This window comes from Cantharellus anzutake, assembly GCF_015039405.1.
Source record: "Cantharellus anzutake strain C23 chromosome Unknown EI90scaffold_79, whole genome shotgun sequence".
Classification (NCBI taxonomy): Eukaryota; Fungi; Basidiomycota; class Agaricomycetes; order Cantharellales; family Hydnaceae; genus Cantharellus; species Cantharellus anzutake.
The window spans coordinates 276,919-293,697 of record NW_024067029.1 but is presented as its reverse complement, the minus strand read 5'-3'; the positions used below and the strand labels follow the sequence as shown (position 1 = coordinate 293,697).

At 53.8% G+C, this 16,779-nt stretch overlaps 1 protein-coding gene across 1 annotated transcript; it reads right to left on the bottom strand.

Annotated features, from left to right (window-relative positions):
• Window positions 1-6,924: 6,924 nt before the first annotated feature.
• On the bottom strand, window positions 6,925-7,477 carry EI90DRAFT_3131693 (uncharacterized protein; the record flags this gene model as incomplete). Its single annotated transcript, XM_039064411.1, has 2 exons — window positions 6,925-7,347; window positions 7,412-7,477. The coding sequence occupies 2 exons, from the start codon at window positions 7,475-7,477 to the stop codon at window positions 6,925-6,927; spliced, it is 489 nt and encodes a 162-aa protein (XP_038910620.1).
• Between the last annotated feature and the right edge of the window lie 9,302 nt (window positions 7,478-16,779).

The following is a 16,779-nucleotide window of genomic DNA, read 5'->3' as shown; positions in this document are numbered from 1 at the left end:
ATCAAGGATGGGGACGAGTGGAAGGCAGCGTTCACAACCAACTGAGGGCTGTTCGAGCCCATGGTAATGTTCTTTGGGCTGTGTAACTCCCCCGCGACCTTCCAAACGATGATGAACGATATCCTCAGGAACTTCATCGACCGGGAAGTCATCATTTGCTACATGGACGATATCTTCATCTTCACGGCTACCCTAGAGGAGCACCGGAAGGTCATCCGGGAGGTCCTGGAAATGCTACGAAAGAGGAGGCTGTTCCTGAAGCCGGAGAAGTGCAAATTTGAGCGGACCCGGATCGAGTACCTCAGCCTCATCATCTCAGAGGGTAGCGTTGCAATGGACCCCATAAAGATCCGTGGAGTCCTTGACTGGCCCACCCCAACCAAGGTGAAGGAGGTGCAGTCCTTCCTGGGGTTCGTAAATTTCTACCGCCGGTTCATCAAGGACTTCTCTTAAAAGGCATGCCCGCTCCACAAGCTGACCCGGAAGACCCAGGCTTGGAACTGGGGCACGGACAAAGACAATGCCTTCCGCACCCTTAAAGAAGCTGTCACCACTGCCCCAGTTCTCTCCTTCCCCACTGACTCGGGCCGCTTCAGGCTCGAGTGTGACACCTCCAATTTCACAACCGGTGCAGTCCTCTCCCAGCTCCAACCTGATGGGGAGTTCCACCCGGTGGTGTTCATGTCCAAGAGTTTCACGGACATGGAGCGTAACTATGAGGTGTATGACAAGGAGATGCTCGTGATCGTCCGAGCTCTTGAAGAGTGGCGACACTTCCTAGAAGGTGCTGAGGAGAAAGTTGAGGTCTATACTGACCACCGTAACCTGGGGTACTTCCGGATGGCCCAGAGGCTGAATCGACGCCAGGCTAGGTGGTCCCTTTTCCTCTCTCGTTTCCACTTTACCCTTGTCCACCGTCCCGGGAAGCTCATGGGAAACCGGATGCACTCTCCCATCGTGCTGACCACCCGAAAGGGAAGGATGACAACGAAGGGCTAACCCTCCTCCAACCAGCCTGGTTTGAGGCTCGTGCAACAGAGGGAATCTTGGTAGAAGGAGAAGAGGTAGGAATTCTAGAGCGGATACGCAAAGCAAAAGACCACAATGAGAAAGTGGTAAAGGCAATGCGAGAGCTGGGAGAAGGGACGCTAAGGTCGGACGAATGGGAGAGGCAAGGTGAACTAGTTCTGTACCGGGGGAGGGTGTACATCCCTAAGGACCCCCAACTCCGCCATGATCTTGTGCGGCTACACCATGATGCGTGGGCGACAGGACACCTGGGGCGGTGGAAAACCCTGGAACTTGTCTCCCGTGACTACTGGTGGCCCCGGATGGCAGAGTATGTCGGGCAGTACGTATGTGGGTGCGACACCTGCAACCGTGTCAAATCTTTCCCCTCACGAAAAGTTGGGAAGCTCACCCCAAACAAGGTCCCCACCCATCGCTGGCAAGTGATCTCAGTAGATATGGTGGGAGAGCTCCCAGAGTCCAAAGGCTATAATGCCATCCTGGTGGTAGTAGACCGCCTGTCCAAGCGTATCCATGCGGTCCCCACCGTGATGACCGTAGACTCGGAGGGTATCGCACAGCTCTTTCTAGAGCATGTCTGGAGGCACCACAGGCTCCCAGAGGAGATCCTCAGTGACAGAGGGAGTGCCTTCATCTCCCGCTTCTCGAAAGAGCTCGTGGACCTTCTAGGCGTCAAACTGACCCCTTCAACACCCTACCACCCCCAGACGGATGGACAGACTGAGCGGGTCAACCAAGAGATCAAAGCTTATCTCCGGGTGTTCATCAACCATCGACAGGACGACTGGGCCGACTGGCTCCTGCTGGCGGAATTCTCCTACAACAACCGCATCCACTCATCCACCCACCGAACTCCTTTTGAACTTGACACCGGCCAACACCCCAGGATGGGGACAGAGCCCACACGCACATCCGAGGTGGAAGCTGCTGACGCGTTCTCATCGAGGATGATGAAAATGCAAGAGGAGGCGAAGGCCGCACTGGAACATGCAGCGGACGAGATGGCCCATTACTATGACCGAGACTGCGAAACAGCCCCAAAGTACCAAGAAGGCGACCGAGTCTGGCTCAGTGCGCAAAACTACATGACTGACTGCCCAACCAAAAAGTTGGACCACAAATGGCTTGGCCCCTTCAAGATTGTCAAAGTCGTCTCCCCTGCTGCTGTCAAACTCCAACTTACCGCATGCCAGAAGGGAATCCACCCGGTTGTATCCATAACGAACGTCAGACCATGTTAGAACGGGGCGGAAACGGACGACTCCGGAGTGGAATCGGAGACTTAGCGTGGAGGGACCTTGGCCTCAGCGACTCAAGCGGAGCGCTGTGCCATTGCTGTTTGTCCATTTGGTCCTTAATTTCACAGTAGGTGAGCAGGAAGTCTCTAGGGGCATTTCAGGTCGATTTCGGACTGAAAACCAAGATGAGTATGTACAAGCGCCGATATATATAATGGAAGGGGCAAAAGCACAAAGAGAACAAAGGGTGACCGAATCGGAACGAAGACGTCCAAACGGGAACAAAGGGTGGGGGGAGCGGAGCAGTACCGAAGGTCATAGGGCAAGACCTGTGATACGTCCGAAAGGAGGTAGGGAGGGCGAGGCCCAGAGGGGCAGGAGGATGAGGGGAAGTGGGGATGATGACTAACTGGCTAGAATAGAAAGAAGCAGTAGTCCAAATAGGGATGAAGGGAAAATGCGAGAAATACATTACAGGCGGCGAGAGTGCCGAAGGCGGTCCGCGAAGCTCGGGGGTTGCGGAGCTTACGGAGGTTACGGAGGCGGGGTTGGAAGTCCGAGGAATATTGGCAATGGTGTTTACGTAGTATGAGGTCACCAATGCATTGGACTAAGGCCGAGGTGGAGTCAAAGTCCGAGGTAGGGACTATGACGGAGGCTCGGAGTAAGGTATGAGCGGTGTCCGAGTGCGAAGTACGGAACAGCGGTGGAAGGTCGTAACTTGGCGGAAGGGTGGCGGAGGAGTAATGGAGGGAGGAGAGAGGGGACAGGTAAGGGGAGAAGGAGTGGCGGAAAGGAGAGTAGTCAGGTCCGAAGGTGAGTATCGGAGCGGACGGGGGAAGCGTAGGAGGATAATGGGAGGGTGGAGGTGTTGTGAAGGGGGAGCAGAGTAGTAGGAGCGTGGCGAGAGGTAAGGAGGAGGTGTGTTGCCAGGATCGAAGGTGAGTATCGGGACGGCAGCGGTAGGTTATGACTCGGGAGGTGAAGAGGGTGGAGGTCCGGAAGTCGGGTCGGGGTCGGGTATGCACAGATATGACAGACCACACCGCCTGGATGATATCCCAGAACGACCCACTGACCCCCACCCAGGTCCGGAACTTGTAGATGGAGAAGAAGAGTACGAGGTCGAGAAGGTATTGGACTCTAAGTGGCTATGCCGGAAACTCTGGTATCTGGTAAAGTTCATTGGTTGGCCAAGCTCAGAGAACCAATCGCTCCAACGGGACCACTTAGCCCATGCCCCCGACCGAATCGAGGAATTCCACAGGATGCACCCCCAAGCCCCAGGGAGAGAAAGAGAGAACCATCTGGCCGCTTCGAGGCGGAGCGGCTTAAGGAGGGGGTGATGTCAGGGCACACCCGCCTGACCCGGTTCCACCTGGGCCCACCCAGGCCCACCCGGGCCCACCTCACCCGCTCCCCGCTACCCATCCTTCCTCCTTCCTCCTTCCTCCCTCTTCCCTTTCCTCCCTTCCCTCCCTTTTCCCTCTTTTCTCTTTCTCCTTTATTTCATTCTCCCTTCCTGTTTATTCTTTCTATTTACACGGACCACCTTCCCTTGTATCATTGTACTGTTGACCTGTCCGGCTCAGACACCCCAGACGACTTCCCACTACACCTAGCACGTGCACCTGCAGTGGATGCCCTCGGGATCCCCCCCCGGGGATACCCGGATGGCTGCAGCTCTCTCCATAGATGACGTGGCACCCGTCATGTGACCCAAGCTGCATGTACATAAATGTACCTGAAGTGGGAACTGAAGAAGTAACCTTCTTCTCACGTTTTCCACTTCAGGTAAGTAGTGTAGTTCTTCCTTTTAATAACAATTCACGTTTTCCACTTCAGTCTAAGTGGCCAGGGACTACAGTCCCAGATCAGGCCCGTCAGTATGCGTGCGCCCACTTTGTCCCCCGAGAGGGTCCCTCTGCCAGGTGCTACAGCTGGGCCCCCTCTACCCCGGACGCGTCCCTGACAATCATACAGGATATATATATAGGAAGACAAAATGAATAGAAGCGGACCTGGGCCAAAGGCTGAAGGTGTCAGGGGACGACTCCCAGGTCCCCATGACCCTCCCCTATGACCCACAGCCTCAGGTCTGGCCAGCCCCATCCAGGGCACAATCCTACTGTGGGTAAGGAGATGAGAAGGAAGCTAACTTCTCATCTTCCCACAGTGGCCACAATATCAGCAAAACTTCCGGGGATACCCGGAAGTCACATGAAGGGGTAGGAACCGGGCCTGGAGCATGCGGCACGTGGAGCGTGCACGCATGCGGGAAGCGCGGCAGGTGGAAGCGGGTCCGGATCCGGGTCCGGGTCCGGGCTAGTCAGGGTGTGTGCCCTGACATCACCCTCCCTCTAAGCCACTTCACCCCGAAGTGGCCCTAGTCCCCAGGTAACCCATCCCTCAAGTGGTTAGAACAAAACAAAAAAGCGGAGGTGGGAGTGGGAGCGGGGGATAATGTAAGGGTGGGAGTATAAAACTATTCTAAGTTAAAAAAAGGGCAGCGAAAAAATAAAAGTTAAGTTAAAAAGATTAAACTAGTTGTCCATTGCCGCATATGCGGTGCTCCCCTAAGACTTGCCAGACAAAAATTCGGGTCCCTCAGCACCCTCCATTGTCTGCTCGTGACTCAGCAACCTCCAGCCTGCATCCCTCATCCCATGATGCCCCAGCTGCAGTCGTGTTGTCCCTGTGATCGCATCTGGCCTCGGGGCTGCGCCCGCTCCGGGTATGGAGGGTGGTTGTGCAGCACTTGACCTCTGGGCCATCGTCTGCATGCCTGCACTCTGACCTCTGGGCTGCGCTCCTCCGGGTATGCGGGGTCGGGGGTGTGGTAGCGCCAAGGTAGTGGCAATAGTGGGAGAGTCCCAGGGGATCCAGCAGGGTCTACACCCCGCTCCCCACCCTCCCTCTAATGCCACTTTGCCCCGAAGTGGCTAAACCTCAAAAAACCCCCCCTCCCCCCTCCTCTGCACATGGTGGTCCGTTGCCTGGGACGCTGGGCTCCTCTTCAGGGGTGGATGGGGAGAATGTGGAAAGGGGAAAAAAAAATTTTCGGGGTGGGTGGCAGGAATGCGGTATAGTCGGGCCCGGGACCAGGCGGTGCAGGGATCGCGTGTGAGAAACAACTCTCCTCCAAGTGCATCCTGCAGCTTGGGGAGTCCGGGTACATGGACAGCAGGGTTGCTGTGATGCGGGCTGAGCGCCACCCTCCCTCTGTGCCGCATGCCTAAGCGGCCACAGCAGGGGACCTTGGGCTCCTTCGTCAGCTCTTATCCATCACCTCTCATATCCATCCTCCATTGAAATCCAAATGTTGAACTCTCTCCTGGGTGCCCAGCACCTCAGGGAGTTGGGTTCGTGAGCCGTAGTGGGTCCGTGATGCAGCTGGGATACACAACCCTCCCTCTATGCCGCATGCCTAAGCAGCCATAGCAGGGATCCTGGGCACCCTCACCAGCGGCATCCATTCCCTCTCGTGCTCGTCCTCCATCGTGAATCCAAAAAAGGCGCTTGTGTGCGTGCGCGACTCTCAGTTGCAAGTGAAAGCTGTCAGGGCACACCCGCTTGACCCGCCTCCACCCGGGCCCACCTCACCCGGTTCCCCTTCTCCCACCCTGCACCCCTCCTTCATACCCCCTCCCCCTCTATCCCTCTCCCACTTCCACTTCCACTTCTATTTCTATTTCTATTTCTATTTCTACTTCACACGGATGACCTTTCCCTTATATCCATGTATTATTGACCCGCCCACGACGTGCACACGACATGCCTAGCCCCGGACGACCCCAGACGGCTCTAGGGCGCAACCTAGTGCGCGCGCGTGCAGCATACACCCTCAGGATCCCCCACAGGGACACCCGGGTGACTGCAGCTGTATGCGGGGTGACGTGGCAGACCTCATGTGACCCAAGCCGCATGTATATAAACACACCTGGGGTGGTGTCAGGGTCGCGTCCGCGGTCGAGGCGGTCCGGGCGTAGCGTCCGGTGCTGAGGACCTCACAGGGGATGGATCGGGCGTGCGTACTGGCAGCCCCGATGCGGGACGATGATCCCTGGCCACTTAGACTGAAGTGGGAATGTTGAGTTATTATTAAAAGGAGAACTATGCTACTTACCTGAAGTGGGAATGTTGAGAAGAAGGTTACTTCTTCGGTTCCCACCCCAGGTGTGTTTATATACATGCGGCTTGGGTCACATGAGGTCCGCCACGTCACCCTGCATACAGCCGCAGTCACCCGGGTGTCCCCGTGGGGGATCCCGAGGGTGTATGCTGCACGCGCGTGCACTAGGTTGCACCCTAGAGCCGTCCGGGGTCGTCCGGGGCTAGGCACGTCGTGTGTGCGTCGCAGGCGGGTCAATAATACATGGATATAAGGGAAAGGTCGTCCGTGTGAAGTAGAAATAGAAATAGAAATAGAAATGGAAATAGAAGGGGAAGTGGGGGAGGGATAGAGGGGGAAGGGGTATGAAGGAGGGGTGCAGGGTGGGAGAAGGGGAACCGGGTGAGGTGGGCCCGGGTGGAGGCAGGTCAGGCGGGTGTGCCCTGACAGGTGGGAACCGAAGAAGTAACCTTCTTCTCAACATTCCCACTTCAGGTAAGTAGCATAGTTCCCCTTTTAATAATAACTCAACATTCCCACTTCAGTCTAAGTGGCCAGGGATCGCCGTCCCACATCGGGGCTGCCAGTACGCATGCCCGATCCACCCCCCGTGAGGTCCTCAGCACCGGACGCTACACCCGGACCGCCTCGACCCCGGACGCGACCCTGACAAAAGCGGGGGTGGGTGGTCTCATCCCGGTTATCTTGGGCGTCTGCGGTTACGAGGCTGGCAGCGGGTGGGTGACCCCGTTTCCAGAGTGCCTTTCGGCCAGTTCGCTGGCAGCAGTCAGGCGGCTTTGTCTCCCTAGCGCGTTCAGCAAGGTGTCCGGGTAGCGGTGGGATAACGTGGGGAACTGTCAGGGACGCGTCCAGGGTGGAGGGGGCCCGGCTGTAGCGCCCGGCGGAGGGACCCTCTCGGGGGACGAAGTGGGCACGTGTACTGACGGGCCCGATCTGGGACTGTAGTCCCTGGCCACTTAGACTGAAGTGGAAAACGTGAATTGTTATTAAAAGGAAGAACTACACTACTTACCTGAAGTGGAAAATGTGAGAAGAAGGTTACTTCTTCAGTTCCCACTTCAGGTACATTTACGTACATGCGGCTTGGGTCACATGACGGGTGCCACGTCATCTACGGAGAGGGCTGCAGCCATCCGGGTATCCCCGCGGGGGAGAGGGCGTCCACGCATGCTGGGCGTAGCGGGAAGTCGCCCGGGGTGTCCGAGCCGGACGGGTCAACAGTACAATGATACAAGGGAAGGTGGTCCGTGTAAATAGAAAGAATAAACAGAAAGGGAGAGTGAAATAAAGGAGAAAGAGGGAAGAGGGAAGAGGGAGGAAAGGGGAAGAGGGAGGAAAGGGGAAGAGGGAGGAAGGGTGGGTAGCGGGGAGCGGGTGAGCGGGTGAGCGGGTGAGTGGGTGAGGTGGGCCCAGGTGGGCCTGGGTGGAACCGGGTCAGGCGGGTGTGCCCTGACAGGAACCGGGTTGGTGGTCTCTAGCGGGTCATCATTCTTGCGTCTGTGGTTACGAGGCTGGTAGTGGGTGGGCGACCCCATTTCCAGAAGGCCGGTACGTTGGCAACAGTCAGGCAGCTATGTCTCCTTAGCGTGTCAGCGAGGTGTCCAGGTAGCAGTGGGATGACCCTCAACCGTCAGGGACTCGTCCGGGGTCAAGGGGGCCCGGGTGTAGTGTCCGGGACTGAGAGCCTGGCGGGGGGCGGATCGGGCGTGCGTACTGACAGGCCCGATGCGGGACAGCGGTCCCTGGCCACTTAGACTGAAGTGGAAAGTTGTTATTATCATTAAAGGAGAGATATTGTACTACTTACCTGAAGTGGAAAGTTGAGAAGAAGGCTACTTCTTCGGTTCCCACTTCAGGTTCGTTTATATACATGCGGCTTAGATCACATGATGGGTGCCACATCACCCTCGCACACAGCTGTAACCACCCAGGTATCTCCGTGGGAGATCCTGAGGGCATCCGGTGCAGGCGTGTGTACTGGGCACAGCGGGAAGTCACCCGAGGTGCCCAGGCCGGGTACATGGTGGGCGCGCTGCAGATGGGTCAATGGTACATTGATACAGAGAAAGTCGTCCATGTAGAATAAAGAGAGAATAAAGAAGAAGTAAGATAGGGAGAAACTGAGGAGGGAAGAATGAGGGGGGAAGAAGGGAAAGGGGGAGTGTCAGGGCACACCCGCCTGACCCGGCTCCACCCGGCCCAACCTGACCCGGTACCCCGCCGGTCCACCCTTCCTTACCTCCTCCCCCTTTCCCTTCTTCCCCCCTCATCCTCCCCTCCTCAGTTTCTCCTTATCTTACTTCTCCTTTATTCTCCCTTTATTCTACATGGACGACTTTCTCTGTATCAATGTACAACTGACCCATCTGCAGCGCGCCCACCATGCACCTGGCCCGGGCACCTCGGGCAACTTCCCGCTGTGCCCAGCACGCGCGCCTGCACCAGATACCCTCGGTATCTCCCACGGAGACACCCGGGTGGTTACGGCTGTGTGCGAGGGTGACGTGGCATCCGTCATGTGATCCAAGCCGCATGTATATAAACAAACCTGAAGTGGGAACCGAAGTAGCCTTCTTCTCAACTTTCCACTTCAGGTAAGTAGTACAATATTTCTCCTTTAATAATAATAACAACTTTCCACTTCAGTCTAAGTGGCCAGGGACTACTGTCCCATATCGGGCCTGTCAGTATGCACGCCCGATCCGCCCCCCACCAGGCCCTCGGTCCCGGACCCTATACCCGGACCCCCTCGACCCCGGACGAGTCCCTGACAGGGAGGAGGTAAGGAAGGGTGGACCAGCGGGGTACCGGGTCAGGCGGGTGTGCCCTGACATCACCCCCCCCCTTAAGCTGCTTCGCCTCGAAGCGGCCAGGTGGTTCTCCCTTTCTCTCCCTGGGGCTTGGGGGTGCGTCCTGTGAAATTCTTCAATTCGGTTGGGGGCATGGGCTAGGTGGTCCCGCTGGAGCCATTGGTTTTCAGAGTTCGGCCAGCCAGTGAACTTTACCAGATACCAGAGTTTCCGGCATAGCCACTTAGAGTTCAATATCTTCTCGACCTCATACTCTTCTTCTCCTTCTACTAGTTCTGGGCCTGGGCATGGGTCAGCAGGTCTTTCTGCGATACCATCCAGGAGGTGTGATTCCCTTCTGTTGGGTGGTGAGCTGGAGCTTAACGGCGGCTGGGGAGATGACTTGAGTGATCCTAAAGGGGCCAAGCCACTTGTGGTCCAGTTTTTTAGTCGGACAGTCGGTCGTGTAGTTGTGGGCATTGAGCCAGACTTGGTCACCCTCTCGATACTTAGGGGCCGGGTCACGGTCCCGGTCGTAATATCGTGCCATCTCGTCCACTGCGTGCTCTAGGGCTGCCTTTGCCTCCTCTTGCATTTTCATCATCCTTGACAAGAATGCATCAGCGGTGAAGGAGAGAACAAAGGAAAGTCAGTTGGGAGGTTCAAACAAGACCACCACCAAGCTGTTCCCTGGTTCTTTAGTTAGGATGGGGGAGTGTACTAGTGTTATTTATTGTAAATATAGTACCAATCCGAGTGTTTTGGCTAATTCTATTTTTATGGGTTAGTTTTAAAGTTCCTGGGAATTGACTTACAGATAAACCGAGCCCTGCGGAGCTGTTTCTTTATTGAAATTTATTAATTTGTCTAGGTGTAATTCTGTGTAGCATTGTTTAATTTGGATTTAAACTTGAATTTAATCTTCTACTTGGTGAAGTTTCAAAGATTCTATTCAGTTAATGAATTTGGATTGTGTCTGGAGTGTCCCTTGAGTTCGTTTTATTTTTGTCTTATTTTATCGCTTGTTTTAACAGTAGCAAAATAACTGTTTTGTGCTTACACTTTGAAATCTGGAGTGTTAACCAGCTCTCCTGTTGAAATATCTACTTAATATTTCTCTCCTTAATTGCTGCCTTTTACTACAGTGGCAATCTTAACTGTATATCACTTTTTCGCACTGGAGTGACAACCAGAAATGCTTGAGAAAAATAATACTCTATTTTCTTACTTCTCTAAGGGGGGCGAAAAGTCGCAGAAAGGGTCTCCCTTTTATACTCCTTGGGTCGCCTTCCTTTTTCACGCTCTACCTTCTATTTACAGGATTTATTTACAGTGTATTTTTCTCAAACTGAATAAAAATGAAATTTTCATGCTATAGTTCTACTGCGCTTTTGCTGCGCTGAACTGCGGTTCTACTGCGGTCAGACTGCACCTAGAATTCTTATTGTCCTCCCTCGCCTAAGCTATTTTAATGGTTAATTAGAACTTGGCTGCGCTGCATTTGCCGCAGTTACCTATTTCAAATTCTATATATATACCATTAAATTTGCTATGACTCGATGACTCTGAATTCAAACTTCGCATTACTATGCGTACGGCTGTGCTGAGACCTTCAGCTGATTTATTCCATTTTTATTTAGTGACATTTAGTTAAAATGAGACTGAAATGGTAAATGAGTGAATTATTCAGGTTTGAAACTGAAAGAAAAAGTTGCTAGTAGTCAAGAATTACTCAAACGAATGTGTTATAGCTCTCCACCTCATTAGAATATCGTTCCCTAAAATTCCCGCCATGGTCCGTCGTAGTTTAGTGGTTTTCGTGAATTTTGTTCATATTCTCTGATTTCCTTTTGTATTATCGCATCCTAATCCTCCATATGTATCGTTGGTTGTTATAGTAGGTTGTCCTTGAAGATATCATATTTTTATCTATTTTATTTAGGACTCTGGACCTCTTGAAGCTGTTTTCCCGCGCATTTTCAGGTTTCTAACTTCATGTCCTTCTATCTCATTCATTTCTGGATGTTTCCTCACGTTCTTAGTATCATAAATTTTCATTTATTCCCACCTTTCCAATGGTACTAATATTGTGTCATATTTCCTGGTATTCGTTGAGTTAGCAAAGATTCGCGCGCACATTCGGTAATCACATGCGTCGTTCGTATGCGGGAGCCGTTTTCGTTTATTTGTTCGGGATTTATGATATGCGCGGGTGTTTATTTCTTTCATATGGGCTTCTGTGATTTATTTCAGATTTTTCCCTCATGTTCTAAGGTTGTTTTGCACTTTCCGTGCTTTGTTTTGACCGGGCTCTTCCTTATTTGGATGGAAATTGGTCTTCGCGATCTGCCGAAGTGCGGATCTCGGTTCCGACGGCCGGTTCCCTGCGCATCGCCACCCTCACGTGTCATTACACATGATGCGGATTCCTATATTCCCGTCATGGGTATAACGTCACAACGGCTGGACCGTTTGGGCTGAGAATTTGCATAGCTATAGTTTCCTATTTTTCATAATTTCCGTGTAAATTTCGTTGTATGTTTTAATTATGGATCCTACGCAATCATCGTCTTGTCCCTGAGCTCGGACTTTTGATGTCACTATTCCCGTTATTGGATTTCTCATTAACGCATGATCCTTTTATTATGGAAATTTGGGAGGATTAAGAGTAGATCCCTTCCTTTCTAATGGGCTATCAAGCTTGTCTCGGTCGTTACTAGTTAATCTTCGCGCTTGCTTTTTAGACATTGTCCTCATTTTGCAGGAGTTTTAGTCATATCTCCGTCGTTTATGGGTAGTTTCCCCTGTAATTACTCTCATTGGTTCCGTTTGGGGGACATCTACATTTCCTATTATAAACACGACTTTGACTTTTGCATTAGTTCCTGAGGAATCTTTGTTCCGTGGTACTTCCATCCTTGCTACGTGTGCGGACGTGGGAAAGTAGTTTCCGTGGAGGTTCTCTGATTATTTTTATAGTCAAATCTTGGTCGATTGTCCTAATTCTTGGTTTAATATTTGCTATAAATTCCCCCGAGAATTCCGTCTCGTTGATGGTAAGCTTGAAGTATTTTTGTTATTTTTCTTTCTTTCGATTTATCGTGTATAGTCATAATAATTCGTAAAAATTCGTAAAATTCGTTAAAATTCAGGTCCTTCTATGTTCTCATATCTACTTGTCGTATGAGGTTTTGTGATTTATCTGGCATATTTCCATAATGGGTTTCCATAGTGTGGCCGTTATTTCTCCTACAGCGGCTTCCACCTCGGATGTGCGCGTGGGTTCTGTCCCCATCCTAGGATGTTGGCCGGTGTCGAGTTCAAAGGGGGTTCAGTGAGTGGAGGAGTGAACGCGGTTGTTGTAGGAAAATTCTGCTAGCGGGAGCCAGTCCGCCCAGTCGTCTTGGCGGTGGTTGACGAACACCCGGAGGTGTCAGGGACGCGTCCGGGGTAGAGGGGGTCCGGATGTATCGCCCGGCAGAAGGGCCCTCACGGGGTGCAAACCGGGCGCACGTGCTGGCGGGTCCGGGGAGGGACAGCAGTCCCTGGCCACTTAGACTGAAGTGGAGAATGTGTTATTGTTATTAAAAGGGAAAACTATACTACTTACCTGAAGTGGAGAATGTGAGAAGAAGGTTACTTCTTCGGTTCCCACTTCAGGTACATTTATGTACATGCGGCTTGAGTCACATGACGAGTGCCACGTCACCCTCGGAGGCAGCTGCAGGCATCCGGGTATCCCCGTGGGGGATCCCGAGAGCGTCCGCTGCATGCACGCGTGTTGGGCACAGCGGGGAGCCGTCCAGGGTGTGTGGGCCGGACGGGTCAATAGTACATTGATACAGAGGAAGGTGGTCCGTGTAGATAGAAGGAAATAAACAAGAAAAGGAAGATGAGAGGAATGAGATAAAGAAAAGGGGAAGAAAGAGAGAAAAGGAAAAGGGGGGAGAGACAGAGGAAGGAGGAGGGAGAGGGTTGGACAGCGGGGAGCGGGTGTGGTGTGGCCGGGTGGGTCCGGGTGGACCCGGGTCAGGCGGGTGTGCCCTGACAGGAGGTAGGCCTCGATCTCTTGGTTGACCCGTTCCGTCTGTCCATCCGTCTGGGGGTGGTAGGGCATTGAAGGGGTCAGCTTGATGCCTAGGAGGTCTGCAAGCTCCTTTGAGAAGCAGGAGACAAAGGCGCTCCCCCTATCGCTGAGGATTTCCTCAGGGAGCCCATGGTGTCTCCAGACATGCTCCAAGAAGAGTCGTGCGATACCCTCCGAGTCCACAGTCATCACGGTGGGGACCGCGTGGATGCGTTTGGACAGCTGGTCCACTATGACCAGGATGGCATTGTATCCCCTGGACTCTGGGAGCTCCCCTATCATGTCCACTGAGATGACCTGCCAACGATGGGTGGGGATCTTATTCAGGGTAAGCTTCCCAACCTTTCGTGAGGGGAAGGATTTGACGCGATTGCAGGTGTCGCATCTGCATACGTATCGCCCAACATACTCAGCCATCTGGGGCCACCAGTAGTCACGGGAGACGAGTTCCAGGGTTTTCCATCGCCCTGGGTGCCCTGTCGCCCATGAGTTGTGGTGTAGCCGTACCAGATCATGGCGGAGTTGGGGGTCTTTTGGGACATACTGTCAGGGACACGTCCGGGGTCGAGGGGGCCCGGGTGTAACGCCCGGCGCTGAGACCATCGCGAGGTGTAGAGCGGGCATGCGTAGTGACGGGCCTGATCCAGGACGATGTAATGGGTCTATCGCCTAGACTCGAGACAGAGAGAAGGGGGAGGGTGGTAGTGTGCGCAGGTGTGGTTCGTTGGGCCGGGTTTTGGTCCGTGGGTGCTACTGAGTCTGCAAAAACCTCAAACAAACACTCACCTATGTCTCTCTTGGACGTCAAGGCTGAGTATTATGATGTGAGGGATCTTAGACGTGAGCAACTAGCTCAGAGGGGGCGTTAGGGTCGTGGATGGCGTCTTTGCCACTTGGATGCAACTTCTGCTTGTCCCTTCACGGGTCTATTCAGTACTAACTTGCTATGTACAAGCTGTTATCTAGTTTATATATGTTTGAAATGAAATGAATGGACTGGGGGAATGTAAACGGGCCGTTAGGCAACCGTAAATGATGAATATCCGATTGGGAACAAAGAAACAATAAAAGAAATATGAATGAATGGGGAAAATGTGACAACGGGTCCGAAATGGGAATTGTGAAGATTAACTCCGCAACAGTTCGCCACAGCACCCGCCTATCCTCCCGTCAGCAACCTCCTCGTCTCCAGCTTTCCAACGAGCCCCTATTCGTCCCAATTGGTGCAGTGGTTCTTGAGATGTGGAGAGGGGGTGAAATTGGCGGCATGGTTGGGCATGGAAATTTTGCTTGGGGTTGTCGGGAATGATGGGGAAAATAAGGAAAAATAAGGAATGAGTGTATGGAGTGTTGGATAGTGATAGAATGAGCATTGGGAGCGTCGGCGGGTATGTAGTGGGTGTTTGTGGCCAAATTCCACAGAATCCGACTTTTTGCGGTACATGGAGTTGTCCCCACAACAACGACAATCCCTGGCCACTCAGACTGAAGTGGGAATTGTGAGAAGAAGGTTACTTCTTCGGTTCCCACCCCAAATACTTTTATGTACATGCGGCTTGGGTCACATGAGGTTTGCCACGTCACCCTGCATACAGCTGCAGTCATCCGGGTGTCCCCGCGGGGGATCCCGAGGGTGAGTGCTGCACGCGCACGTGCTGGGTTGCACTGTGAGGCCGTCCAGGTCGTCCGGGGCTGGGTGCGTCATGCATGCGTCGCAGGCGGGTCGATAATACATAGATAAGGGGAAATGTCATCCGTGTGGATAAAGATAGAAGAAAGGGCAAGAGAGCAAAAGAACAGAAAGACAAAAGGAAAAACATGAAGTGAGAAACAATGCTGAAGAGTGAGGAGTGGAGGTGGGCGGGGTACCGGGTCCACCCGGACCCACCTGGCCACACCACACCCGCTCCCCACTGTCCATCCCTCTCCCTCCTCCTTCCTCCCTCTCTCCCCCTTCCTTTTCCCTCTCCCTTCTCCTTTCTTTATTTCATTCTTCTCATCTTCCTCTTCCTGTTTATTTCTTTCTATCTACACGGACCATCTTCCTTTGTATCGATGTACTATTGACCCGTCCGGCCCACACACCCCGGACAGCTTCCCGCTGTGCCCAGCACGCACGCATGCAGCGGACGCTCTTGGGATCCCCCACAGGGACACCCGGATGCCTGCAGCTGTCTCTGAGGATGACATGGCACTCGTCATGTGACTCAAGCCGCATGTACATAAATGTACCTGAAGTGGGAACCGAAGAAGTAACCTTCTTCTCACATTCTCCACTTCAGTCTGAGTGGCCAGGGACCATTGTCCCGGATCGGGCCCGCCAGTACGCATGCCTGCTCCACACCCCACAACGGCCTCAGTGCCGGGCATTACTCCCGGGCCCTCTCGACCCCGGACGCGTCCCTGACAGCAGAAGAAGGTTTTAACCTTATCTCCCCCGCCTCCCCCATCTCCCCAGCCATGGTGTCAGAAGAACAGTATGACGACCTGCTGGCCCGCTTCCAGGAGCTCCAAGCCATTGTGGAGAGCCAAACCCGCAACCACCCCCCACCTGCCCCTGCACCTGCGCCCGTACCCACACTCGCGCCTAGACCCAAACCACCGAAGGTCGCTGCCCCCACTCCCTTCTCGGGAGCCAGTGAAGACCTCGATCATTTCAAGGCTGAGTGCGGGATCTATTTCCATGTCTGCGCAGCCAAGTTCCCTACCGAACTATCCCAGATCCTCTTCGTCCTCTCCTACATGAAGGGAGGACCCACAGGGGCATGGGCGACACAACAGACAATCACCCTGTTGACAGCCAGCTCCCCCACCATAACCATGGACAAGTTCAACACAGAACTCAATGCCATGTTTCAGGACCTGAACCGAGAGGCCACAGCTCGGCAGAAGTTGGCAGTCATCCGCCAAGGGACTGACTCCGTGGATAAGGTCATCCAGGAGTTTGAGATATTGGGACCCGCCTCGAGGCTAGGCGATGTCGGACTGGTCGACCGGTTCGAGCAAGCGATTAACTCCCGGCTCAGGGAGAGTATATACCGCCTCTGCCCCATGCCCACCACTTGGACTGAGTGGAAGCGCAAAGCCACACTTCTGGACAACCAGTGGCGACGTTTCCAAGCCACCCAACCACGCGCACCCCCACCCAGACCCCCATTTCCGCCAGCTCGACCTCCACTGACTGCGACCCCATCCCAGACGTGACCCGCACAGACCCCCCCACAACCTGCTCCCGCACCTCCACCCCCCACCCCAGCAGCCCGTCCTACACCAGGGACGGGCCCCCAGCCGATGGATCTCGACAGGTCGAGGACTGACCAGAGGCGGTGCTACAATTGTAACACCCCGGGTCATCTCGCACGAGAATGCCCACACCCCAGGGTCAGCCGAGTACAACGTCTCCACCCGGAAGACCTGAGGACACTGATGGAAGGGCTGAAGAGACAGTTGACCGAAGGGGCAGAGATGGTGGAGGGGGAACCAGAGGTAGAACCTCAGGGGGAT